Raw genomic sequence first — 25,812 nt, forward strand, 5'->3', positions numbered from 1 at the left:
AAGCACGTTGTCCATAAACTACATGTCCCACAATACATCTCAAATTTGACTTTTTCTCAGAATTTGACTTTTTTTGTCAAAATATGCCTTTCTTTTTAGAATTAGCCATTTTCTCAAAAATTACTTCTTCTTTTTTTTTAAATGTCACTTCTCTTTTTCAAAATCTCACTTCTTTTTTTTGTTTTTCCAGAATATGACTTTTCTTTTAAAAATCATATTGTGACATTCTAACTGAAGAGACTTGCAATTATTTGCCCTAGACTTCTGCTTTCAGACGTAGGGAATTATTAAGTTGCCCTATCCGATAATAATCCAATGCAGAGGCAATAATGTAATAATACTTTTTTTTATATATATTCAATATTTATATGTGTTATTATATAGTCTTAAAGTTACAACCGGCCCTTTGAGTGCAACCATAACGATGTGGGCCGTGATGAAATTGAGTTTGACACCCCTGCTCTAGGCCTTCAATGAAAAACACACGTACACACTGGCTGAATACAGCAAGTGAGCAGTTGGAAGAGCAGCGCATCGCTAACCACATCTAACTACCTACGCAAATAACAAAACATGGCTATTGCTACTAATATTACAGCTGCCAAATTAGCATGATATATTGGGAAATGTTGTCTGCCGCACTTTGAGATATTCAGGTCACATGCAAAGTGTGCACTGGCAGAGTTTTCGCAGATACGTTACTAGGCAGGTAGACAGGTAGACAGGCAGTCCAATCATTTCATACAGTCCAGATAAAAAGATTGGGAGGGCTTATAAAAGTCCTGCAACAGACACCAGAAATGTATCTTTGTTTTAACAGAGCATTTGATTTATTGATTGCTGTCTGGACATTTAAAGAAAAAGCAAGACAAGAAGCAGACAATACACCATGTAAGCACAAAGGTTAGGATAAAGCATAAATAGATAAAAGAAAGAAAACTAACAAAAGCAGTTATAAAACAGATACTAATGATACAAATGTAGCATCAAATGAACTACCAGCATAACACATTCAATCAGTCTTGATCAAAACTAAAAGCAACGCTAGCCATTCGGTCAGGCTTTAGGCACTGCTGGTGCTAGAGCTAAATGCTAACGTCAGGGTGCTAATATGTAACAATCTGATGATGTCAGTGTCTGCACCTGGCAATTTGTATTTCAGATGCCATCTAGAGTACTAAGAACTCTGCCTTAATTAAGGCTGTTGAACTCCTCTTTATCTGTCTTACACTAGTAAAACATTATTATGAGATATTAAATCCACTCTACTAACATAACAAGGTTTTATGTTGCTGTTTAAAAGAAGAAGAAGTTGTGGGATAAACAAAGGTCCATGGAGACTGAATGTAAATAATTTAGAAAAGCAGGGGGTCTGTGATACCTTGTGTTTGCCTGTGTGTGCCTGTGTGTGTGTGTGTGTGTGTGTGTGTGTGTGTGTGTGTGTGTGTGTGTGTGTGTGTGTGTGTGTGTGTGTGTGTGTGTGTGTGTGTGTGTGTGTGTGTGTGTGTGTGTGTGTGTGTGTGTGTGTGTGTGTGTGTGTGTGTGTGTGTGCCTGTGTGTGTGTGCCTGTGTGTGTGTGTGTGTTCGAGAATCCATAAATTACAGAAAGGTGGAAATACCAAGATATACTGTAGCTGGATTGCAAATTGAGTTGTGCTGAGGTTGAACATTTCTAGTGGAGAGAAGTGTAGAGAGAAAAAAGTTTCCGTCATGAAAATAAGGATGAATTATGAGAAAGTGTAGAAGAAGCTGCCAAAAACACTTCAAAGAATCTGCTGTACATGTTTATCACATTCATTTCTCCATGATCAATTCGTTTTTAATTACCGTCTGACTGCTAAAAGCTGTTTACCTTAAAAGTTTAATTTGTGCAAAAGTCAAACGTTTTTGAAATTGCCCAAACAAAGCTATTTTTTTGGTTGTTTAAAAAAAAATCTGTATCCCCTTATCCTTGAGTATTACTGGTTTATTGAATCACCAAAGTGTCACATTGCTGCACAGCTCTAATGGTGCTCTACACAACGTCACTGGTGTTAAGCCGTTTGCTCGGTATCACAATATCTCCAACCTTTTCCTAGAGCAGACGACACAATAGCCTTAACTTGGGCCAAGAGCTTTCAACCAGCGGATCAAGCACCTCATGTATTTGAGATGGTTGCCAGGTTATTGTTGCCCCTGGTAATAGAGGTGGACAGGGGGGTTGAGATACTTCCTGAAACAAGAATTACAGTAGTTCAGCAAATCAGATGAATATCTTGACGCAAGTATCAACCACACAGGACCGATAAATCCCTTTGTGTCTTCCCCTTTGTCTTTTATTCATTTTGTTTCTCTGACACCCCCTTTTTTAAACCGTCTCGTGAAATTTGCATTGCGCATGCTTTCCTGTTAAATGCAAATCAGCTGTTTTCACTGTGTGTCTGTGCTCTGACTCCAACAGGTGGCACAGGACGAGGCGGCTGCAGCGAGGTAAGACTCCCTCCTGCTCCACAGCAGTACAATGTGATAAATATGATCAAATATTTAGTACGTAGAGGCAGGACTCCATACCTGATGTGTTGGTTGTTTTTGTGTCTTAATGATTTAGGAATAACTTTATTTTGACATTCTTACAATAACCAGCCCATGCTAAATAATCCACCAACTGAGAATGTATATGGAGTTTATAAACAATGAGTAAATGCTTTATAGTACATTGTTATTTAGCTGTAAACAGATATAAAGACTTTGTAAGGTACAGGTTGTTTTTGCTCTACTGGTGATCATCTCACTACCTCTTTTTTGTGTGACTCACTTGTGAAATTACTTTATTGTACAACAGTTAAAACTATCTTCACCTCAACCAGCTGGTAGCCACAACAGTCAAACAATAAGATTACTTTTACTTTTGATACTTTAATTACATTTGGATCAGAATACTTCACTTCGTTCTCAACTAAGCTTTTGAATGCAGGGCTTTTACTTGTCAAAGAGTATTTAAAAAAATATGTATTGCTAAAACAACACAACGTCAATGTCTAAATTACTTAAAAGAAAATCTTCCCTCCAGTTGAACTCAACAAAAAAACATCTGACGTTTTGCACAAATTGTTTCTTTGATTAACTTTTTTTCTCCAATTTTAGCACATCAGTTTTTCAGCTCACATTAATGCAAACTGTGATGCTGTAATTCACTGTGAACATCAGCTGTGTTGCGCCAAACAAAGTGACTCTGTGTGCTGTGCTCTTTATCCCCCACAAAAACCAGGATGATCACAGCACTTACAACCCAAATCTCTCCGCACTAAAAAGTAACGCAAACGGTGCAAGGTTTGACAATGCAGTTTACCAAACAAATATAGTCAACCTCTAGAGCTCAGGAGTGGTTGGATGGATTCCTCTCAGTCCGCAGAGTAAACACTAAAATCTATCCATCTCTCATAAACATGCCCTTTCCTACAACAACACATAAACTAGTCTCCGAGTCCTACTGCTCCCACACTACGATAAGAACAACAAATCCTGCAGAAGAAAATAACAAACTTTTATAACTTTCTTCAAGATTTAGTTGAGGGATGATCAGTGGAGCAGCAGCCTGAGAACACACACACACACACACACACACACACACACACACACACACACACACACACACACACACACACACACACACACACACACACACACACACACACACACACACACACTCCACAGCAGCCCAAAGAGGCATACGGAGCCCTTCTCCTTAAATGGTCAAAGCTCCCAGGAGTAAAAGAGAGGCTGCTGCTGAAAAAAGACATGCAGGGAACAGAGGGGACGGGAGAAGGAAGCACAAGCCCCGAGGATAGAGGAGATTTCTGAGGAAAAGCCAGTTTGAAAGTGACAGTTTGGCTGTGGGAAGGCACTCTAGGTTGGAGGGATCAGCGGGAGTGAGTGTTTCTCCACAGCGCTGTTGGTAGACTCAGGTAAAGTACGTGCTCTGTGTGGACAGGTTCATGTGATCGGCTGCGTGGAGCTGTGGGGTCTTAGTGTGTGATGGTTTCAGGAGATGCAGGTTCAGTCCTCCTTTGGTGTCTCCGGTACTGCGTCAAACTAGTGCAAGACGGTTATTGTTTACCTTTCAACAGTTGTCGGTCTGACTTGTGGCTGCTGGGGTGAGCTTACATAATGGAGTGTTTGTCTGCAAGTGAAACTCTGTCTCATCTCATCTGTCTTCTCTCTGTGTGTTTCCAAATCAGTGGATTTATCTACTTTCTCATGTGAATGTACATTTCTCTGTGCAACCATTTTTTTCTGTCTTTCTCACACTTCCTCTGTCCTGTTATCTCGTACTGGAGCAACCACTTCCTCTGCTGGCTTCACACAACCAAATTTTAAACAAATCTGGCAAGAGAGAGTGGGCTTATGTAACAGAGAAGGGGAGGCGGGTGCCGGTCCCCTTGTCTTCCTCGGAGGGAGAAGACAGCTAGGCCTGGCAGCAATGAGAAGTTAATCCTGAATGTAATGGTTTTAAAGGACAAATATGTTTTATTTTAAAGGATGAGTGTAAACTATACGAACCTCACTGAGGTTAAGGAGTAGTGCAGGGGCTATCTGTGTTCAGGCTTGTATGTTCTGTCCTGTTCCCCTAACAGGAAACAATCTGAGTGATTCAATTACTCTGCAATATTTATCTCAGTCTCATGGTCTGCTAGGGGGAAACTGTCTGACCCGTCGAGCCTCCTGCACTACAGGATGGCAGCGTTGTTGCAGGATAATCTCCTGAAAGGACTATTGAGCTGCATCTGCCAGGTTTTGTTGGACGTTTTTCCTCAGAAATGGAAAAACCGACAGCCGTGCAAATACAAACTATTTGTAGCACCTCTGATTTTTTTGTTCTCCTTATGTGGCATACATTAGGAGACAAGACAGAGTGTTACAGCTGGGGAAAAAGTCGAGTATTGGCGGAATAATAATAGGGGTTACATAAAAAGAAATTAATATTCAGTAGTTGTTCAAATCAAGACAGGTGGTTGTTACTAAAGCCGCTCTGAACTCCAGGGGCAATTAGGTAATCATGTAAGAAGTATTTGGTGACTCACTCTCGTATTTATATATGCAGTACACACTTGAAGTTGACTTTTTCTTTCATTTGATGAATAATCACAGAAGAAGTAGACTGAGAATACAGTTCACCGGCTAGATGAGATTTTGAGTGTTGATTACTCTATACTTAACACTACTACAGGCTGAGAAAGAGAAGTGGACTTGATGCTATAAGACAGGATTCTTGTAGTCAGGAAATATTCTCGCAGCACGCTGGGGGACAGTTAAACAACCCATTTCCTCCCAAGTGACTCACAGCCATTCTGTCCCAATATTTTCCCAAGAACGTGTCATGTTTGTGATGACACTGAGCAGCACACTGCATATTCTGGCCCAGTATTCACAAAACATTTGTCCTTTTGTTAAGTGCATGCCGTACCTCTGAAATAACCAATTATTCTTCGCACCGTTCACTTGCCTTCACGCCTTATTCATCATCTGCACCGCCTGCAAAAACATAGCCACGTCTGTGCTGGACATGCATATGTAAATCTTTCTATTTTCGGTAAGACCAAACAAACGTGTGACATTAGCATCCGGCACACTAACCCCTCTCGATAGTTTGTGCAGACAGTGCTCCTTTAAAGGGTTTTGCTCTTAGATTTGCATGAATTTGTTACTAGAAAGGAAGAAGCTGTAACTTCAAACAAAGGTTCAAACATCGGGCACACATAATATTTAACTAAATTAAGTCATCCGCTTTTCTTTCTCTTTAGTTTAACTGCTGCTGAATTGATCTGCTTGATTATTCATTTACTTGATTTGTAAATAGAACAAAAATGAATCTGCACATTTTGCTCAATTGAATAAATGTTTTAGTAATTTTGTAAGTATCTTAATTTTCAGCGGGAAACAAGATGTTGCTTTGAACGATAAGATGCTAACAAATTATGGATATAGTTCTTATTATCAAAATGATTCCTAAAGACAACAATTGTTGGTTTCATTCCTGAATGTTAGTTTCATCCCTGCTACATATCAATATACCACATATCAGCCTTTGTTTCTGATTTGGGAGATATTTGAACATGGGCAGATTGTCTTTGACAAATATAATATTTCACCAACATATTATTTGGACAGATGGTGTTCAGATTGCATACATGTCAGCATGATCCAGTAATGCTGATCATTCTTGTATAAATATATGAAAATATCTGACTTTGTTTTGAATCTTAGGAACAAGATACATCTGTGTTTCAGTTTCTTTTGTTTAGTGATTGATCAGTTATTTTCTTTTCCCTCGTAGCTGAGTGCTGCATCAGCTTGTCTTCTGTTAGGAGTCCTCTGACACTACTCTATATATATATTTTGTTTTACTTTGGCCAATTTGATTCAGTCTCTGGTCTCATCTCTGTTTTTATGATAATACTGTCAGTCTCTTCAACCTCAAGCTTTAATAAATCAAGCTTTAATAAATTCACACTGTTGGTGAGCTAAAAACATTTAGTGTACAGTAATAATTTATCATCTCAGTTATCTTCATGCTTGTGTTACACAACATGTTCTCATACATTCCCTCTGTTAGTTTTACACAGTCCCGCAGGAGCTCAGTCAGCCTGTGAGAGCAGTTACTCTGACTGGGATGCACAGGGTTTTTATACAAATCTGCTCTATTCAGAGTGCTGTACCTGCCTGATTGCAGTCCCTGTGTGAGAAGAACCACATACTTACCTTTGGCTTCAGGCTCAGACAAGAGTGATATTTATCTGCGTTTATATCAGTCGTGTTGTAGGCAGAACTCTGTGCAAGTTATTTTGTTGTTCTGCTGAGCATCAATACAAAATATAAAATTGCTGCTTGTTACTTCTTGGATCTAGGAAAATCATATTTTCAATATCTTAAATGCATCTTTTTCTCTTACATTTTCTCTTACAGTATAAGTACATATATTTACAAAGTTAAAAAGAGACCTGTGACATTGTTTTAAACATTAGTGATGTTGCAATTCAGAGTTTCTTACCAAACATCTGCAAAGTTGTCATTACTACTACCACAATCTATATAAGAGGATTGAAATCCAGAAAAGGATGTGGGTTGTGTTGGCCACTATCTGGCATGTGTGCCTGTATAACTAAACGACAAAAACAAAACGGGAACCTACTTGTTAAAACATTGCTCCACAGCGCTTCTCTTGTATACATCAATAAAAAGTTGCTATTTCACATACAGGTGTTATCTCACTGGTAAGGCTTTGAAAGGTCAAAGTTGACATTTTTAGGATTTTAAGTGCAGCACTCTGTGGCAATTGCAAAATGTGCGGCACGTGAAGCCTAGCATTTCTACTGCTCTAAGTCTCCTTGTAGGAAAACAATTTCACTAAGGTGCTCTTTGGTCTTTCATGAATAGTTGCATTTAATGGCATAAATGAAACAAAAATTGATTTATTTCACTAAGGCATTAACCAATCTTCCTTTGCTTCTAATGGTGGTGGAGAGAGTGCAACCCACTGTATCTTATTGATGACATGGCTAATTTTTCATTACATTTTTCCATTATGGTTATATGCTTGACTTATATTCTCATTGGAAACAGATTTTCTCTTGAGAGAGTTCTTTTTACTAATGGCCAGAGCTTCTGTTCCAAGACATGGAAATAAGGCTATTATTGGATTTCCTTTTTTAGCTTTGATCACTTAGAAAAACTTAAGAATCTCTCCATTCATGTATAATTCAGTGTTTTTAGGGGCCCTATTATGGACATTTTGGGGTTTCAGAATTGTATTTTGTGCCTCTGTCTGAAACCAGAGCCTAGTCTGCTCTGATTGGTTAGCTGGCCAGATCTGTTGTGATTAGTCATCCGCTCAGAGATGTCCCGCCCCTTAGCAAATCACGTACAATGTGTTGGAGCTCTAGCCAATAAAAGCGTAACTATGATGATGTCATTATGTTACGGAAGCAAACAAAGGAGTCCAAAGGAGGCATTTCAGGTAGGGGGAGAGTGTGTGAGAGATAAACTCCCTGGAGGGAACTTTGGGGTGTTAGCCTTTGCACACCATTTACATGCACAAAAACCTATATAGGCACACTACAGGAAAGGGAAACCCCCCAAAAGCATAATATGGCCCCTTTTTAAAGATCAGAAGCTTATGTACAACAACTTCCTGCTGCTCAGAAAGAGTTACTCTAAACTTGTAATGTGTCTTCTCATGCATGACATACATGTGATTGTGTCTTTCTCTGCATGACCCTGCAGCTCCAGGAAGAGGAGGATCACTTCCCGCAGGGATCTCCTCCAGAGCAGAGTGATCATAACCCCGAGAAGTCCTGTGCTGCCCCCTGCCCCGCTGAGAGACCTTTTGTGTTCCCCAGCACCCGCTCACGCCCCCCTCTGCTCCCCACCATGCCCACCCTGCCCGAGGAAGAGGAGGACTCCCCCGAAGAGATGGACAGTTCCTCCAGCTCTCCCAGTACAGTGAGTGTAGCTCATACTCTGTTTTAGGAAAAAGCATGTGAGGGCATTCAATCTGACTCTTAATAATCCATTTGGCTTTGATGAGGAGATTATATCAATTCTACTGAAAGCCTGCCCTTAAAAAAAATGTTTTAAAGTTAACAATGATGCTTTCAGTTTTGGCGTGACCAACAAACACTAAGCTTGAAACTCCATCTTTTGTTAATGTAAATATCATCTTATAATGAATCTGTATTCTCAACGATTCATTGGTATTTTACGAGTCTTTGAAGGCCACCTTTCCTGTTCTCATAATGAATCATCCATGTATTTAAAGATTTCAGGCACATTTCTGATTTCGTTTTGGGCTTTATAAAAGTTAAACAAATACTTAATGAGCTTTATTTCTTGTTGTAGTGTTGATGTTCACATTGATACATTTTTCTTTTTAAATAATCAGAATTGTTAAAATAGGATCTGGGAACTTTGGCAACCCAATCAGGAGCAATCCTTTCAAATGTTAAGGTGTATTTCACTCAAACACATTTGAATATATTTTGAACCATATCTGGAAGATGGCTCGATATCAGTTAGAGCAATTGACATTAAATATTTGCCTTATTTTGGTAAACTGACCCGATAACAACAATGTAGACAGTATAATTTTGAAGAGGTCGAATTTAGAAGTTGATTTAACAAACTCTTCTTTAGAGAGCAAAGTGTTAACACTCTGAGAACATCGTCTTCTGCCGCAGTCGCTCATAAACACCGAGCACGATATCTGCAGAAAATGATGAAGCTGTGTAATTCAATCTTCAGGGCATGTGCCAAAACTATTAAAAAAATCCACCTTCACTACAGCAGTGGCCTTTGTGCAGCATCACCATCAGAAGGAATCCTTTTATTTGGATTGTAGTGCAAAGATAGGCTGAGAGCAGCTCTTAGGGAATTTCTGTTTGATCTCTTTCTGCTGTTTACTTGACTCCCTACCTTATATGGTTGGACCAGGATTTGGGATTTTATGAAACAGGAATTGAACAACGTATAGTTCAAGATGATGTGTAGTCTTCGCTATGTTTGAAACTGATATTGTTTGTTGCTTAAACTTTGGAAAAAGCAGTATCATTTGTTTTGTGTCTCTGGACAGACAGCCTGCGTTATGTAAGATGTAGGGTCTAGCATTTTTAAGCTTGACCCACAAAAGAGAGGAAGTCTCAGCCCCTGCTGCTTCAGTGTTGACCATTCAATTAAAAATGTGTGTGAGTCCCCACACTTTATGGAAGTGCGAGTTCCTCCTACAAACTGAAGTAAATCCTTACATAAGTTCGTCAAACAATATGCTTCACTATAGCACAATAAATGCATGTTTACTACCTTGTGGAGGAGCTGTTTCTCCAAACCTAGTTTTAATTCCTTTATTAGGCCAGTTCATATTTTTTTTAATAAAAGGCATATTCTTTAACAAACTTGTATTTCATGAAAGTAGAACATTCCTCTAATGCCAGTTTAGCTAGAACCTTGTTTCATCTTGGACATGTTTTTTGACACTTCTCAAATACTTTAAAATTATATTTGTATTAATTTTCTTGATTATTCTACTCTTTCATTTTTACCTCCAAATATTATGTTATGCACCAGCACACCAAAGCAAATGTATTTCCCACTACTTTGCAATACACCGGATTCTGTTTTTTTTGCACAGTCTACACCGAGTCGAGCTGTCGTCATGACAGGCCCCACCATCATCTACCCACAGCAGGCCACTATTGTCCAACAAGATGGACGTCCTCTGGAGCAGACCAGGTAATTGTCTCAGCATCTCAAACACTGAAATAGATTCTTCTATTTTTGATCCAAACAGTGACATGTCGTTTCTGTTTCCCGTCAGGCCACACAGTCCCAGATCTCGCATGGCCCGCAACTCCTCTGGAGGACCCATCACCAGAGTGGGTGGGTAGAGACACACGCACACACACACACACACACACACATACACACACACGCACACACGCGCACGCACGCACGCGCACGCACGCACACACACACGCACGCACGTACACACACGCACACACGCACACAAGCTGGCATTGTGCCGTTGTAATTATCTAAGATCTAAGATAACCACAATAGCTATTATTATCATTGGCAACATCTTCTTTAGTCCAGCAACAAATTGAACTCACAGATTGTTGAACTGTGTTTAAGTGGACATTTGTAACTTTGTTAAAATGTGTTTTTTACATTCCTTAGAACGATAATTAAAAACAAGTATTGCTCTTATGCTGTGAGGTTACACAAGAACATTGGTTTGGTTGTCAGTGTTATTGGAGAGGAATCTGTCGAGGTGTCCTCCCACATGCCCCACATGCTTTTGCAGCTTTAATTACGTTTGATGATTGCCCTTTTCCTCTCTTCTGAGGAGTGGAGGGGAACAAAACATCACTGACTTGGCTGAACCTCATCACATGATTTGTTGGCTCACATTCATTTGTAAATGATCCACTGTCATGATACTTTAAACTGTTAAATCCCACTTCATCAAAGAGCACTCAAAGAATTTGTTAAAATCTTGTGCTCAAAAGTGTAGATTTGAAAAGTCTTAGTTTCTTTTGTTTTATAAAGCCAAGCAAGCCATCTGGTTAACATCGATGCCTATAACCTTGTGTGTGTGTGTGTGTGTGTGTGTGTGTGTGTGTGTGTGTGTGTGTGTGTGTGTGTGTGTGTGTGTGTGTGTGTGTGTGTGTGTGTGTGTGTGTGTGTGTGTGTGTGTGTGTGTGTGTGTGTGTGTGTGTGTGTGTGTGTGTGTGTGTGTGTGTGTGTGTGTGTGTGTGTGTGTGTGTGTCTGTGTGTGTGTGTGTGTGTGTGTGTGTGTGTGTGTGTGTGTGTGTGTGTGTGTGTCGCAGACAGCACAGGTAACGTGATCGACCTGGTGAAAGATCCGCTGCCGGAGCTGCAGCTCTCTGAGGAGGATCGACAGAAGAACCTGGAGCTGCTCCAGCAGGCCAAGAAGGTCAGCGACCGATTCCTGACCCGCCGCGGCCGCCGCTCCCTCACTGACTCACCACCAGGTATCACACACACACACACACACACACACACACACACACACACACACACACACACACACACACACACACACACACACACACACACACACACACACACACGTTAAAGTTAATTTAAAAAAGTTCTTAGCATTCTCTGGTAAACTTATTTCCTATATTCTGTTAATAGTAGTTTGTTAAGGATAATGTCACATTCATCTCAAAGTATTGTGTGTTTGATCTTTTTTCCCCACAGGTCTCTCTCCAACTCCAACTCCCTCGACCTCTCCGTGTTCCTCTAGAAGCACTTCATTGACTGTGGCTCCTCAAACTGGTATACAGCTATATACTTAGAGCTTTTCTGCTTATTTTCATGTTATTTTTTGGCAATTTGAGTCTGCAAGAATTTTTTTGTCTACGCTTTCAGCTGTAGGACCTACAGAGGCAACCCATGTCAGCTCACAGTCAGTTGGGCAGGTAAAGAATGATTTATTATCATTAACATTATTAAAGTTGCAACAACAAAAGAGAACCTGCACTAATGATGGGTTGAAATGCTGATATTTGTTATGCATCCTCTTTTTTTCACAATTCTTACTGGCACTGTTCTGAACTTCCCTTTTTTTTTAGGTTGGAGTAAAATGTATTGACCACAGAAAATTGCTTTGTTGTCCTCTCTTGTAGCATCAGGAGTTGTCTTCATTGCGAGAGCAGACAGACCCGACAACACAAGATCACGAGGTGAGATATTGTGAACAGACATTATGGATTTGTTTTTGTTCTTAGTGACTTTAGTATCCTCAAAAAGTTAATTCATCTCGATAAAGGAGCTCACACACAAATAATTGTTCATTGTGTTACTTAATTTAAGTGAATGTGTACAGCAGCACTACTCTGAGAGAAAGACAGTCCCTTTTGACCTAAGATTAGCACTATCTGCAGGGAGATAATCCATGAGTGACTTCAAAATGACTTACTTTTAAACACAAACCTATATATGTTAACTAAACATTTATTCTGAATGAATTAATAAAAGCTATGACCTTGCTCACCTCAGGGCAACAGGCTGTTGGTGGACTGGAAGCCCTCTGAGAAGAGGAAAGTTTCCTCGGGGACTCTGACGCCTCGTTTTGCTGTTCAGAAGGAGAACTGTGACCCCGCTGTACCTAAGAGTCCTCCAGCAGTCGGTAAAACAGATGAGGGACCTGGTCCAGGCCGAAACCCCAACCAGACCCCAGCCACAGGGGTGGCCAAGCCCGTCCCCCGACCCCCGACTCAACAGGCCCCCTGTACGGCAGAGATCAAGACCATCGGGGCCTTCCCTCCTCTTATGAGGGCTGTTTCCTGGGATACTGTAGGCACCCTTAATTCGAGGAACGGAGCCCCTAGTTTCCCTCCTACAGCAGAGGATACCTTCTCAGACAAGCCCAGGGATGCTGCCTTCAAATCCTCCGGGTACAAGGACCTCCCCGGCCAGCAGGGGAACGTACAGAAGCTGTCTAAATTCAGAGAGGTAAGACATAGTGGACTGTCATTACTGCTTTTGTAGTCAGAGGCCTCTTCTTTAAGATGATGTATAAATGCCTTGTTCTTCCGTGGGTGTTTGTGTATACAGGAGCACAAGCTGTTGCGTAACCAAAGCATAGTCGGATCAAAGTTAGCAGACCTGAGTGAAGCAGCTGAACAGGAAAAAGGTAACAGTCCTTGTTTTTTCCCTCTAATCCGTTTAAGAAAGAAAAAACTTCCAGCAGCACATTCAGCAATGTCGCCTAGGATGGGCACTTCCTGAATCAGAGGGGAAATCTGTTCCAGTCAGAAAATGATGATGAGGATCTGTTCTTGTTTTTGTTTCCCTCTGTGCCACCCATTTACTGGCAGCCTCCTAAAAAAGAAATACATGCGGTTTTTACTTTCCATCAGCAGATGGCATGATTGTTAAAGTGTGTGAGCCACACACCACCTGTGGAAGAAGACATGAGGAGATGGTGTGATGTATTTTTGTGTAGGTTTAGAAAGAGATAAAGCTGTCTCAAATTACTTGAGAATTAATTAAAAACTGTAAAAAAAACTTTTTCTATAAATGATTTATGCAAAAATGTGTCTGCAGGCCCTCCATCTTCTCCAAACTCAGTCAGTAATGAAGAGGCAAAGGAGAAGACTGACTCCATGCCAAACATTTCAGATCTGATGCTGAGAAAACTTAAACTCCACCGAGGTCTACCAGGCTGGTGTGTAACCAACTAACAGCTGCTTAAGTTAACTTGAATTGTTTGCCTTCTTTTCTTAAAAATCTCATCACTGCAGAATAACCCTCCTACTTCCTAATATTACTGTACAAATACCATATTGCCATTACTCACCATACTAACAGTTCATCTTTGATTTCATTCCAGTGCCCCCCCTCTCACTGAAAAAGAAGTTGAGGTTGGTATCCAACAGTCTGTGGGTGATCTATACACATCATTTCTGCGTTCATGATTCAAGATTGAAAGTGTAATTTCTGCTTGCATGCTATACTTGATGTTTTTATTCAGCTTCCAGAGAGTTAGAGGGAACGGTAGATAGAAGCGGGTAATTAGCGCACATGTTATATATATATTTTTTAAACTGTGTTCAATTTGATGTTTTATGGTGGGGATATGGGCCAGATCTTCCAACTGGTTTTTATACAGGATGCACAAGCGAAATAAAATGTATTAGTGAGCTTTTGAGCAGGTAGGTGATTTTGCACTTGGACAAAGCCAGGCTAAATGTCTCCCCCCCCCTTTTATAGTCATTGTGCTAAGCTACTCTAACTTGTATTGCTTGTTAATTGATTTGTTGCTGTACAGAACAGTATATAAAACCCTGAATAATAGCTAGATACTGATTCAACTAAACTTAAATTATGTTATATCAAAATAAATCCCTTATCTGGTTTTTAATGTGCTACATTCAATGTAATATTCTCAATCTCATTTCCGCCTTCGAAAAACTCCTCAGTAATTAACTGTGCAAAGTCACCATACAATGGGTCATAAATTTGACTGCCAACAATAATCTGTTTACTTTAAGCAGAGTAGTCCCATGTTCGTCATAAACTGATTTGTTACTAAGGAAGTTAATGACACCTACGTGCAAATTGCCTGCCTGAGTTTAGCGATGCTATCTGAGCAGGAAAGAGTTTTTTCTGTTCCTGATCAGACCTAAGAGTGATTTCCTGTGGAGAAAATGCAAACATTTGTGACGCTGTCGAGCTCGGGCTGCAACCTCTCTGGCTGATCCCTCTGGGAAGCTTCTGGATCAGGACAGTCAGAGGTCATATATTTCCTCTCAGCCGTGGCCCATGTACGTTGGAAATCTGCAGACTGGCTTTGATCAACGCAGCAAAACATCCAGAGGTCAAATGTCAGAATCACAGCTTGTTCCCCATGCTCGATTCGCCCTCACACGTTGATTCCCATTAAGCCTCTGTGTGTGTTTGTGTGGTGCAATATGGGAGGCCCTTTTTTCCATTGATTCTGTCTGATTTATTCCTCTGAGTTGTTGTGCGTTCATTATCAGCATCTCATCTTATTCTGCTATGTAATGTGTCTTTCTGAGTATTACATTGCCGTTTCTTTCTCCCCACAGAATGCATTTGTCCAGCTGTCACTGGCATTTCGTAATGACAACTACACTCTGGAGATGCGGCTCAAACAGGCGGAGAGGGAGAGAAACCTGACGGAGGAAGAGACAGAGAGAGAGCTAGGAGATTTCAAAGGAGCGTTGAAGGTCAGCCCTCGAAAACAGCAGCTGATATTATATAAACCAAAGGAGAGGAATTCCCTCTGGCTCTTTAGGGCTCGTTCATCTCCTTAATGTTTCCTGGAAGTGTCCCACTGTAAATATTTACCTTGTTCGAGTCCAATCCCAGGTGCAAAATGGAACATTGATGTACTCTTAGTTTTCCTGAGAGAGATGTTCTTGTCTTTCTTGCAGGTTTCGTCGCCACAGTGGCAGAACCTGGAGCAGCGTGAGGCCTTCCAGCGATTAATCGAGACGTTAGCGGTGCTGCACCGATTGGCCACGAGGCTCTCCAGCAGATCAGAGATCGTTGGAGCAGTTCGACAGGTGCAGTTACACAAACGCATACCAATGTTAGTGACAGATAAAAAAGAACGCTGCAGTGTGTAAGAAAAAGTGCAAAAGATCAGTAAAGATACTGTCTCCCTCAGGATGTCTAAAGACCAGTTTGTCTGTTTGGCAGCGTTTACAAAAAATATTGGGATGTTTTTTATGTTGTCTTGTGCTGGCTCAAGCAAACATTAGTGGAGAGAAAATATATTGTTTTTGCAGTACTTAAGTCTTTGGCTATTTATCATCCCAAACCCCTCATTCATTATGGCCTTTCTTTTCGCTTTCCTTGAAACACTGCACATCTTTTAATAACATTTACGGCTCTATAAATTGCAGAGTAGTTAAGTCTCCTATAACATGTGATCCAGTTCAGATCACTTGAAGTCCTCTACACTGCAAATAATAACATGGATGTATGCAGGGGTTACATTGGGATTTGATATGTGGGGGGGGCTCTGTGTGGAAGTGTGAGGGGGGGGGTGGAGGTCGAGGATCTCATTATTTGACCTTAAGGGATATACACTGTGGCCCTAAAGCAACTGCTCCATTATCTGTATCAAATGCACACATTGATGCCACCAAATGTCACAATAAAAATAGAAAGTACTACAAAAAAACTGGAATTCATTTACATCTTAAATTATTAATATATATACACAAAAAAAGGTTTACAAATATCCAACCTTCAAATTGCTTTTTTAAATCAACACTGCTCTGCATATATTCTATTGTGTATTCCTTGGATACTTTTATCGGGGGGGGGGTGGGATTTTGTAAAGGAAAAGGAAAATAATCAACTAATAAGGCTGCAAACTTGGATATTGTTGATGAAGAAAGTTGAACAGAGAGACGGATACGTTACGTACACCAAACCATTAAACCGGGAAACAAAAAAAAAGCCAGTTAATATTGCTCTGTGTCTGCTGGATGTGGTGTTAGGCAGTTAGTACCAAAGAGGACAGGATTCATCTCACATACTGTATATAGTGTTGGTATAGTATTGGGCAACCTTATGTTCATATTAATCCTGGGTAAAAATTAGATTGGGTTTTGTTTAGTTTTTTAAAGTCTCTGTGCTGTGATGTTAATGCATCCTTGTACTGATTACTTTTTATTGCGCAACAGGAGAAACGCATGAACAAGGCCACTGAGGTCATGATGCAATATGTGGAAAATCTGAAGAGGACCTATGAGAAAGACCACGCAGAGCTGATGGAGTTTAAGAAGCTGGCCAACCAGAACTCAATCCGCTACGGCCCATCTGCTGACACTGGAGGTAAGACTGCGCTGCACAGGAACACACAAAGGATAACACTATTTTTAAAGCCGGTCAAGGAAAAATACGTAGACTTTCTTTATGCATCTTTTTTATCCTCATTTGCTGCCTTGCTCTACATGAATATTTTCATCAGGGCACTTTCCACTGTAACTGGAATATCCTAACACAGTGCACTGAGCAGCTTCACAGCAGCTTTGGTAACGATATCAGCATGAAATGAATGTTTTTTGTGCTCATGCATTGCTGTATTCTGTGTTTCTTTATAAAGATGATGGAATTCCACGGCCATCAAGATCAATGTCCCTCACCCTGGGAAAGGTAAGCACACTATTTTTTCAGCGGGATCATTTTGAGTGCTGAAATATATTTGCAGTTTCTCTTTGTTTTTTATTGTTGTTAATTTAATAATAAAAATGATTCTACTGATTCTGAAAAAGTATGCTGAATCTGAGTTATCCTTTCAACTTTAAGTCAGTTAAAACAAGAAATGTTTGTGTTTATCTAGTCATATAAGTAAAAGTCTGCAGCCATGACTCTCTAATTTGCTCACAACGACGGAGCTAACAAGCTAATGCTAGGCAGGTATAACGTTTACTGTCTTGATTTAGAGTGTAAGCATGCTGACATAGGCACCACCATATCTGCCTCCATCTTGTGTTCAAAGTTATTTTGAGTTTCCTGTACAATGTATGAAACATGCTCTTCTCTCAGTGAGTTCACACCTGAAATGTATATCTCAAATCATCTTATTTCCACACTGACACATGTTCTGCCTCCCTTTCACCCTTTCTTCACTAGGCTCTGCCAAGACGTAGGGTGAGCGTAGCGGTGGTGCCTAAGTTTAACCTCCTCAACATCCCGGGTCAGACCCCAGCCACAGCTTTCCCGGGCCTCAACATGGGCCCCAGCACGGGACCCATCACAAGTGCTGCTCTTCCTGTCCTGGTAAGTCTTCCTGTCCTGTCGGGAAATGATAGGAAATTACATATCAAGAATTGATGGTAGTGACACACACTCCGTAAACTGCTGAACATCACTTTTATACAATGGGTTATTTAGAAGTCATCACTCTTGCTTACCAAGGGGTTCACTTAAAGGACAGCAATTCTTATTTAGGTTTTTATTTTTATTTCAAAATGGAAATTTGAATGTTTTTACTTTTTCTCTTTTTCTCTCTAACGACACTTTGGAACTTGGAAAAAAAAAACAAATTAAATATATAAAATAGTTAAAACGAGCTCCACCTCCAACAACCGCAACAATTAAGTGCTGCTTAACCATTTATGCATCAGCATTAACAATAATAACATCATATATAATGTTGTTGCAGTCACACAAGTACTTTACTTTTGATACATACAGTTAACTATAAGACATTATTTTTACATTGTGGTAATGGTGCCATGGATTTTAATACCGTAATTTTCGGACTATAAGCTGCGCCTTTTTCCAAATTTTTCTACCCTGCGGCTTATATAACGGTGCGGCTAATCTATGGATTCTTACAGCTAACGGCCACTAGGGGACCTCCTAAATCTATGGATTTTACAGGTTACAGTCCACCACCTTTAACTCGATGGGCTCTATGGCCGGTCCGCGCCCCCCACCTTTAAGCAGCGGGCTCCAGCAGGAAAATCTGGAGGCCGGAAAAGAGTGAGACAGGTAGCGCGCAAAAGTAAAAGTGGAACCGAGAGTGGTACGAGAGACAGAACGAGAGCAAGACAGACAGACATTACGAGAGCGACAGAGTTTGTCCCCGTACCACTGGTTGAAAACCACTGCTGTAGATCACTGCCGGTACGTGCGCTGGGAGCGCACCGTTTAAGTTTGAAAGTTGAAAAGTTTGTGTGTCTGAAACGCTATGTGATACAGTACAGTTTACACAGCACATGTTCTGTAGCTACTATTGCACTAAATGGTAACACTTGAATACGTTATGCAAATATGCAACTTGTTTGTTGAAATGTTAATAAATGGGAGCTTCCTCAAACAGCCATCTCTTTCCCGACAATCCCCTCTGTGCACGAACCCTTACATATGGTAATTAAACATTAAAACACCTGCGGTTTATAGTCCAGTGCGGCTTATCTATGTACACATCATTCAATTTAGCTGCTGCGGCTTATATTCAGGTGCGCCTTATAGTCCGAAAATTACAGTACTTTGATCTCATCTTTTGATTGTATTTTATTGTTATAAGGCAATACAATTCTCTGATTTCCTCGTCTTTAGTGTGAAGCGAATGGTGTGAAAGCCAACGCTCCCTCAGAGGCAGCACAACCAGCAGCAGAATGGTATGTTTTATGTAATAATATTTTGCTTACACACACATGCACACATGACTGAATGTACTGTATGTCCACCACATACCTTTCCATGTTTCCCAAGGTCACCACATAGTCCTTAAAACAATGGACCACAAAATTCTTGAACTCCAAATCATTCTTATCAAAAGCATTTAGTGCTGCAGCGGGACCTTTGTCTTGTTTGTGTGACCTTCAGGATGTGTTTCACCGCACACAGAATGCCTCAGTGGGGGGATATAACCCTGACTGCGTAACAAATAATCTACCCCTGCTGCAGTTGATGGATATGCTATGCAGAGGCCATAATCTAAACATTTGTGCAAAGAGTTTGACAAAGTCCAGGCACAAGGCCCCCATCATATCCTGGTTATAAAGAGCGCCTGAGTGGAGCGCTCAAGTGAAGTGTCTAGATGCTCTGCGAGGAGACGAGAATAGTAATAACAAATGTGCAAAGTGCCTGCTCCATTTCTCCTCTTTGTACTCGCCATGTCTGTGACGGTGTCAGTGCTGCAGCTCGTCCGTTGTAAAACAAGGCCACAGTTTTGTGATGGAACCTCAATGTCCAATCCTCGCAGTTTTACAACGTCGCTCCGATTGTCTAACCCAAGGCTGACTGTTCTTTCCCATCCGAAACAATGCAGTGGAAAGAGTGTGCCGGAGCCGGAAAGTGAGCCGGCCAAGCCTCCAGTCAACTTAGAGGAGATCAGAGCCGAGATCAGAGCCGAGCTCAAGGCAAAGATGGAGGAGGAGGTGTATAATAAAGGGTGAGACCTCCATCCTTCACACAAACACTCTGTGTGATGACAACGTTGTTGCTCAGCATAACTCACCACATGTATGATTAGTTTTGTTGTGGTTGTGCAGGTGTATATCATTGTAATGTATTGAAAGCCCCTTGAGATTTAGGGGGATACAAATACAAAACTGTAAAACGCATCAAGTCAATAACAGCATTATATAACATACTGTAACACACACTACAATTACACGATTAGGAAGTCTGAGACTTTCATTTATTTCTGCAGTAGGACATATTCATATTATTATATCCCTTACATCTTGGTTACATTTGACTATTTCCTACTCAGTTACCAAGAGGGACTCAAGCAAAGCAAAGTGCTCCAGGAGGAAAAGCAGGAAGAGGACAACGCTGCAGAGAAATTGCTTGAATCCAAAAATAAGGATGAAGAGAGCGGAAAGAAGAGAAGGACGAGCAGGTAAACTGAATCTGTGCTGGAAGTGGCACATCACAACTCTCAGGTTTCATCCTTATTAGTATTTATGTGAATTGCTTAACCAAAGATATATATTTCTTCATTAGCCACTTGCAGAAAGCTCATGGTCACACACGTGTCCTGTTGGTAAACATTAGTCAAAGTGACTAGCTAGTGGAAACTATTTAACTTTTCAAGGAAAGGGTGAAATGAAATGTAACTGTCATGTTCTTTATGACAACACGTACAGTATATAACGACCTTTACCAATCTTCAAATGTACAAATCACTTCTCAGTTTAAGTATAAGTATCTTTCCAACACATGGATCTCTTTGATGATTTACAGCCAGTTTGTTGCTGCAGTGAACCTTAAGATGCGTATCTGCCATGTTTAACTGTTGACACTAGGAATTTGAATATCACATGCATACTGTATGAGCTCATTATCTTCGCAGGAGGATGGAGGAGGTCCTGGTTCTTCTTGGTCGCTTTTGGCCCAAGTTTCCCTTGAGTCGGCGTCTTCTCTGGGTCGCCCTGACGCTGTTTGTGGGGATGTGCCTGGTTATCAGTATTTTTACCTTCTTCAGTGACTACTACAAAAGACATGAGGACACGTAAGCAGGCACGAGATCTTTGGACTGAGTGTAGCAGAACAACCAAAGAACACCATCACAGAAAACCGAGGCGGTGATCCACCTGTCAGTTCACCATATCTTCACATTGGACTCACTTGAATCCATGACTCTGACTCTCGAGGGGCTAAGATGTTTTGGGAGGCTTTTTGGATCATGTTGACTCTATCTTAGTAAACGGCATTAAGTTATGATTTTATTTCAATTGAAAAACCGTCAGATTGTTTGACGCAGCGATAAAAAAGAGGAGTGTTGTTTAGGGACCAATTACACAGTGTGATAATATATATTTAAATTAGATTAATAAGTGAGAATATCGTCTGGTTTGGGTACTTTCCATTAATGCCGCTGTAGATAAAGTGAATATTTGTATCTGCACTCTAATGTTTAAGTATATTCTCTCAGGTCCAATAGATAATAATGCCGCTGAGAGTCTTTGAATTCATATTTAAAGATTTAGAAAGTAAATGAATGTTTTTGTTCAATTTCTATAATGTGTATTTAAATACTTTAAAATAGCACATTCAAAAGTGCAATATTTTGCAGCTGATGGTCCACGTTGTGCCATCTTGTATTGTGTCTTCAGAGCACTGAAAGATGTTCTTTGATTAGACGGCATGAGTCTTATTTTGATCTTCTTTGCACATGTGTGCCTACCTGTGTTCTTTGTTCTTTGTGGATGTTATGCTCTGCCACTTCACCTTTTAAATAAAGGTGCCTGAAAGCAGATTGTATAGTGATTTCTAATGCGAGATATAATGTAGGATGCACCAAAGCAGATTGTCGCTAAATTCAATATTTTTCCATCACATTTTTTGGGGAAAACATGATGTGCCTATGGCTACCTGCTGAATGTAAGTCTAATATTTACTCTATGTTTTGTTATTTGTTTAGCAAGACCAAACCCAATTTAAAAAAACAAAAGTACTGCTAGAGCAGCTGCCCAATATACTAATGTACGGAGAATCCCTCTTTCCTGTCTAATTATGGCTGCATTATGCAATAAAGGTTCACTTAGCCAAGAAATAGCCCCTCCTACTGGTAATTACTGAATTTTGGATTATACCAGCAAGGCATACCATCTTAAATTAGTCAGCATTTTTCAAATTTCAAATTAGGAAAAGCACAGGTGTAAATAATTAAATGAATGATGGTCCTGATCCATTCTATGCCAATAATATTTTCTCCCTCACTAACATGTCTGTTCTTGCTTTTCCTGACTCAGGAAACCATTTAATGTAATGTGATAAAATTCTAGAAGTTCATTATATGAACCAACAGAAACGCAAACGCCTTAAGAGAAGCTTAGCATCTGTGCTTTTCCGTTCAGCGCCCAGTTGTCATTTATTATGCCCTCATTGACACCTCACATCTTACAAAAACACTGCTGCGTGTTCGTAAGCACTGCGTCATTTCCTGCCGTCAGGGCCTGTGTGGAGATGTTTTTGTGGAAGTGGGATGTTGTCGTGTGCCAAAGGCTGATGAGAGGATACCAGAGATCAGAAGCATGTTCATGACTGAGCAATTCCCTCGGGAGGAAGTCATTAGGAGGGGGTGCCCAGTGTCAGATGTCAGAAACATTTCAAATGACTGAGGACAAGCTGTATTGTCACTTGAATCATACAAATAATGTAACACTTTTTCTTTCACTGAAAAACTTTAAGGCAAATAACAACCCTGTTTAGATCAGTATTGAATTACTCCTTGAACATGAATTCACTGCATTCCTGTGGCTTTATCCCATGTTGACATATTAGTTTAATCTCTCTGTCTCCTGGGCCCTGCTCCTAGAACATATGATGGCTCTTGATGTGACCCATGAGAGGTACTTCCCTCTTCCTTTTCCTCTACTATCTGGCAAAGGGAGAGTCCACACACCCCAGTGGACAAAATCAGCCCTATTTAACCCTGTCATTTGGCTCAGAGGCGCATAAACCCTGCATCACTTGTAATCCCGCTGCATTCATCCAACTCAACTCTGACCGGTCATAAATATGATATGGCTCTGCTTCAGATTACTGTTGTCATTTACTTCAGTCATCTCTGATCAAAATATTGACTCAAGCCACATCAGAGGTAAGTTTTTCAAGCACAATTTACTCATTTGTCAAATGTGATTTTTAATAACTTCAATTCATGTGTTTCCAGTTTTTCCAGGGAAAGATCAAAGTGTTGCTGGAGTATTTCAGGTTAGTGACTTAAATGACCTGAACCAGCCTCAGTACTCCTACAATGCCTCTGATGCTCGGAGCCTCTGCTTGTCCCTCGGAGTGAACATCGCCTCAAAGGCACAAGTGCAGGAAGCTCTCACTCGAGGTCTCGAAACATGCAGGTGAGACCAGAGAAGAGTGATCACCTCAGTCATATAAGGTGAGTTTAATGAAAATTGCCTGATGTTCTGTTTATGTTTTTTCTCAGATTTGGATGGATTGATGAACATTTAGCAGTCGTTCCCCGCGTCAAGGCCCTTCCTATTTGTGGAAAAAACAATACGGGCTTGGTGGAATGGCGAGTCGATGTTACAAGAAAGTTGGATGTGTTTTGTTTCAATGAATCAGGTAGGACATATTTGAATGTTTTCATTAAACATTTCACAGTGCTTTACGCCTAATAGAAAGAGACAACTGTTAATTGAAGATATCAATCATCCTCTCCTTCAAAAAATCATACATCAGAAGGTATTCACTTCCATTAGGGTCGCTGGAAGGTCCTTTGCATAGGGACACAATTTACATTTGGACTGTATTCAACTTTATCTGCATTTTGAAGTATGAAAGCTTGTTGTTTGTATGTTGTCTTCTCCTGAATGTTGTACGTCTCTTGTTTGTTTTTTGTAATTTTGATGGCACCATAAAAAAAGGAGTAGCCCTACTCATCAGAATCACAAGCAGAATACCTTTATTAGTCCCACAGAGGGGAAATTTGCATCATTACAGCAGGAAAGAGCCACAGACAGCTTAATGTAACATTTTGAAAAAAAAATACTAAGTTATGATATAATAAAAAATATAATAAAAAAATAAAAGTAAAAAAAAAAACTTTTCAAAATGCAAATCCTGTAACATCTCATTGTACCTGTGACAATAAAGGATTATATTATATTCTATTCAGGGTTAATCTGCATTCTTTTTATCATCTTACAAAACTTGTTTAATACCCGTCTCTTTACTTGTTATAACATTTATTCTCTGTGGGACGAATAAGGGCATTCTGATTCTGAAAATACTTTGCTCCACAATTCATGATAATTAATTGTTGGATTAGATATTATAAAACAGTATAGGTTTGTTTAACCCTCCACAATTGTTCATAGACTAAACAAGAGAAGACCCCTGTCCCCAAGGACATCGCTATCAGTACCTAGTTCCATAAGGGAGGCAGAAGGAATTTCTAGTCAACATACATTTATCAAATGGCATGCACTAACTCTTATCGTATCTCTCATGGTCTTCGTGTACATGCACAGATGCAGCTAAACAATTGAAGGATGCAATCACTGATAGCCCTTCGGACAGGACGGATTTCTCGGGGCAAACTCAGTTTTATTCTTCGAGAGCAGCAAGTTCAAGCCCGACCTCGCACTCTACGTCTTCCTCCATCCTTTCCTCTTCCTCCTCAACTCCTACCATAGATAACGAGGCAGAACCAGCCCCGTTTGTGGGCGGCTCACAAAGCTCTGCTGGAGGTACGAACATTTTGTTCACAAGGGAATTAATACTATTGACGTATTGAGTTCATACTATACTTTTTTATTTTGTATGTTGTCTTCTCCTGAATGTTGTCCGTCTGTTTTGATGGCACCTTAAAAAAAGGAGTAGCTCTACTTTCTCATTGTACCTGCATAATGACAATACATTATTCCATTCTAAATGTGATTGCGGTTGTTATGAATTACTTATATGTTTTCCCTTTTATGTTTTATCGTTCCAGCAAAGGCAATACTCATCACCTCAACTTGTGGCCTTTTCCTTATCGCATTAACCATCCTTGCATTCATAAAACTGTGAGTAGTTTTCCTCTGAGCGAACTCTTTATAAAACTGAGGCTTAAAGAGAGATTTTTGGTGTTTTGATGATGCTCTCTGGGATGAATGTGTCTTTAGTGAGCTCTACATACAATAGCATTACTCAAAGAAGCTACATTGTATATCATCACTTAAAAGCATGGGATAAACTGATAAGACAAAGCATCCTTCTTTTGTATAACATTTAGGGTGGATCATATTAAATCATGTTTTTCCTTTGTTATTGTATACATCTGTAAGTGCATTGTATGATTTGTTTCTTTCTCTCTGTGAGAAGGAGAAGAAGTCGAGCAGTGAGCTCAGACATTAAGCAGGCAGAAGAGTACATCCAGACGGTGGAGTGGACGTCTGAGGAGAAAACCGAGAAAACCGAGGAGGCTGCTCAGGAAGACGAGAGAATGGAAGATGAGAGAATAGAAGATGAGAGAATGGAAGATGAGAGAATAGAAGTGGAAGAAAATGCAAGTTAAACATTTCTGATGAGATATCTTTAAGAAGCCCTCAATGGACCTCTACCATGTAATAATCTTTTTTAGAACAACGATTGTCCCCTTGTTTGTTTTTTTTAAGTTCTGTGAAAGAGTGGCCTTTAAGGGTGTTTTATTGTAAATGTTATGTATGTGTGTGTTTTTTCAGCCCTCTGATGTTATTAAATGGTGCAGTTCAGCCACTAGATGTCAATGTGTGCTATGCAATCATTGTGAAGACTGAATACTTGTTATTCTTTTAGTATAGTGCTTTATATAACAAACACATG

At 40.2% G+C, this 25,812-nt stretch overlaps 2 protein-coding genes across 3 annotated transcripts in view; both read left to right on the forward strand.

Moving 5' to 3' along the window:
• The window catches only part of mrvi1 (murine retrovirus integration site 1 homolog), a gene marked incomplete at its 5' end in the record, with an annotated part of 31,621 nt that extends 9,863 nt beyond the window's left edge, over positions 1–21,758 (forward strand). For both annotated transcript variants that reach the window (XM_079664578.1, XM_079664579.1), the window contains 21 exons: positions 2,441–2,469; positions 8,260–8,478; positions 10,160–10,260; positions 10,346–10,407; positions 11,361–11,525; positions 11,758–11,835; positions 11,929–11,978; positions 12,186–12,242; positions 12,559–13,014; positions 13,117–13,195; positions 13,609–13,729; positions 13,895–13,925; positions 15,114–15,254; positions 15,462–15,593; positions 16,725–16,875; positions 17,147–17,196; positions 17,677–17,823; positions 19,111–19,172; positions 19,826–19,948; positions 20,273–20,401; positions 20,855–21,758. In XM_079664578.1, the coding sequence (XP_079520704.1) occupies positions 2,441–2,469; positions 8,260–8,478; positions 10,160–10,260; positions 10,346–10,407; positions 11,361–11,525; positions 11,758–11,835; positions 11,929–11,978; positions 12,186–12,242; positions 12,559–13,014; positions 13,117–13,195; positions 13,609–13,729; positions 13,895–13,925; positions 15,114–15,254; positions 15,462–15,593; positions 16,725–16,875; positions 17,147–17,196; positions 17,677–17,823; positions 19,111–19,172; positions 19,826–19,948; positions 20,273–20,401; positions 20,855–21,017 (2,546 nt within the window). In that variant the 3' untranslated portion in view covers positions 21,018–21,758. The remainder of the gene's footprint in view (positions 1–2,440; positions 2,470–8,259; positions 8,479–10,159; positions 10,261–10,345; positions 10,408–11,360; positions 11,526–11,757; positions 11,836–11,928; positions 11,979–12,185; positions 12,243–12,558; positions 13,015–13,116; positions 13,196–13,608; positions 13,730–13,894; positions 13,926–15,113; positions 15,255–15,461; positions 15,594–16,724; positions 16,876–17,146; positions 17,197–17,676; positions 17,824–19,110; positions 19,173–19,825; positions 19,949–20,272; positions 20,402–20,854) is intronic.
• Positions 21,759–22,944: 1,186 nt separating this feature from the next.
• On the forward strand, positions 22,945–25,736 carry lyve1a (lymphatic vessel endothelial hyaluronic receptor 1a). Its single transcript, XM_079663216.1, has 7 exons — positions 22,945–23,107; positions 23,180–23,363; positions 23,450–23,589; positions 24,498–24,716; positions 24,962–25,034; positions 25,333–25,515; positions 25,639–25,736. Exons 1-7 carry the CDS (start codon positions 23,026–23,028, stop codon positions 25,646–25,648), a joined length of 891 nt encoding a protein of 296 aa, XP_079519342.1. The 5' UTR covers positions 22,945–23,025; the 3' UTR covers positions 25,649–25,736.
• The last annotated feature ends 76 nt before the right edge of the window (positions 25,737–25,812 follow it).

The sequence above is a fragment of the Notothenia rossii genome (assembly GCF_949606895.1).
Source record: "Notothenia rossii genome assembly, chromosome: 2".
NCBI classification, from domain to species: domain Eukaryota; kingdom Metazoa; phylum Chordata; class Actinopteri; order Perciformes; family Nototheniidae; genus Notothenia; species Notothenia rossii.

Excerpts from the sequence above, each read along its gene's own strand:
- lyve1a (XM_079663216.1), top strand. The coding sequence starts at position 23,026 with ATGATATGGCTCTGCTTCAGATTACTGTTGTCATTTACTTCAGTCATC. Across the intron at positions 23,590-24,497 it reads GTTTTGTTTCAATGAATCAG|ATGCAGCTAAACAATTGAAG; the intron begins GTAGGACATATT and ends GTACATGCACAG. Across the intron at positions 25,035-25,332 it reads ATCCTTGCATTCATAAAACT|GAGAAGAAGTCGAGCAGTGA; the intron begins GTGAGTAGTTTT and ends CTCTGTGAGAAG.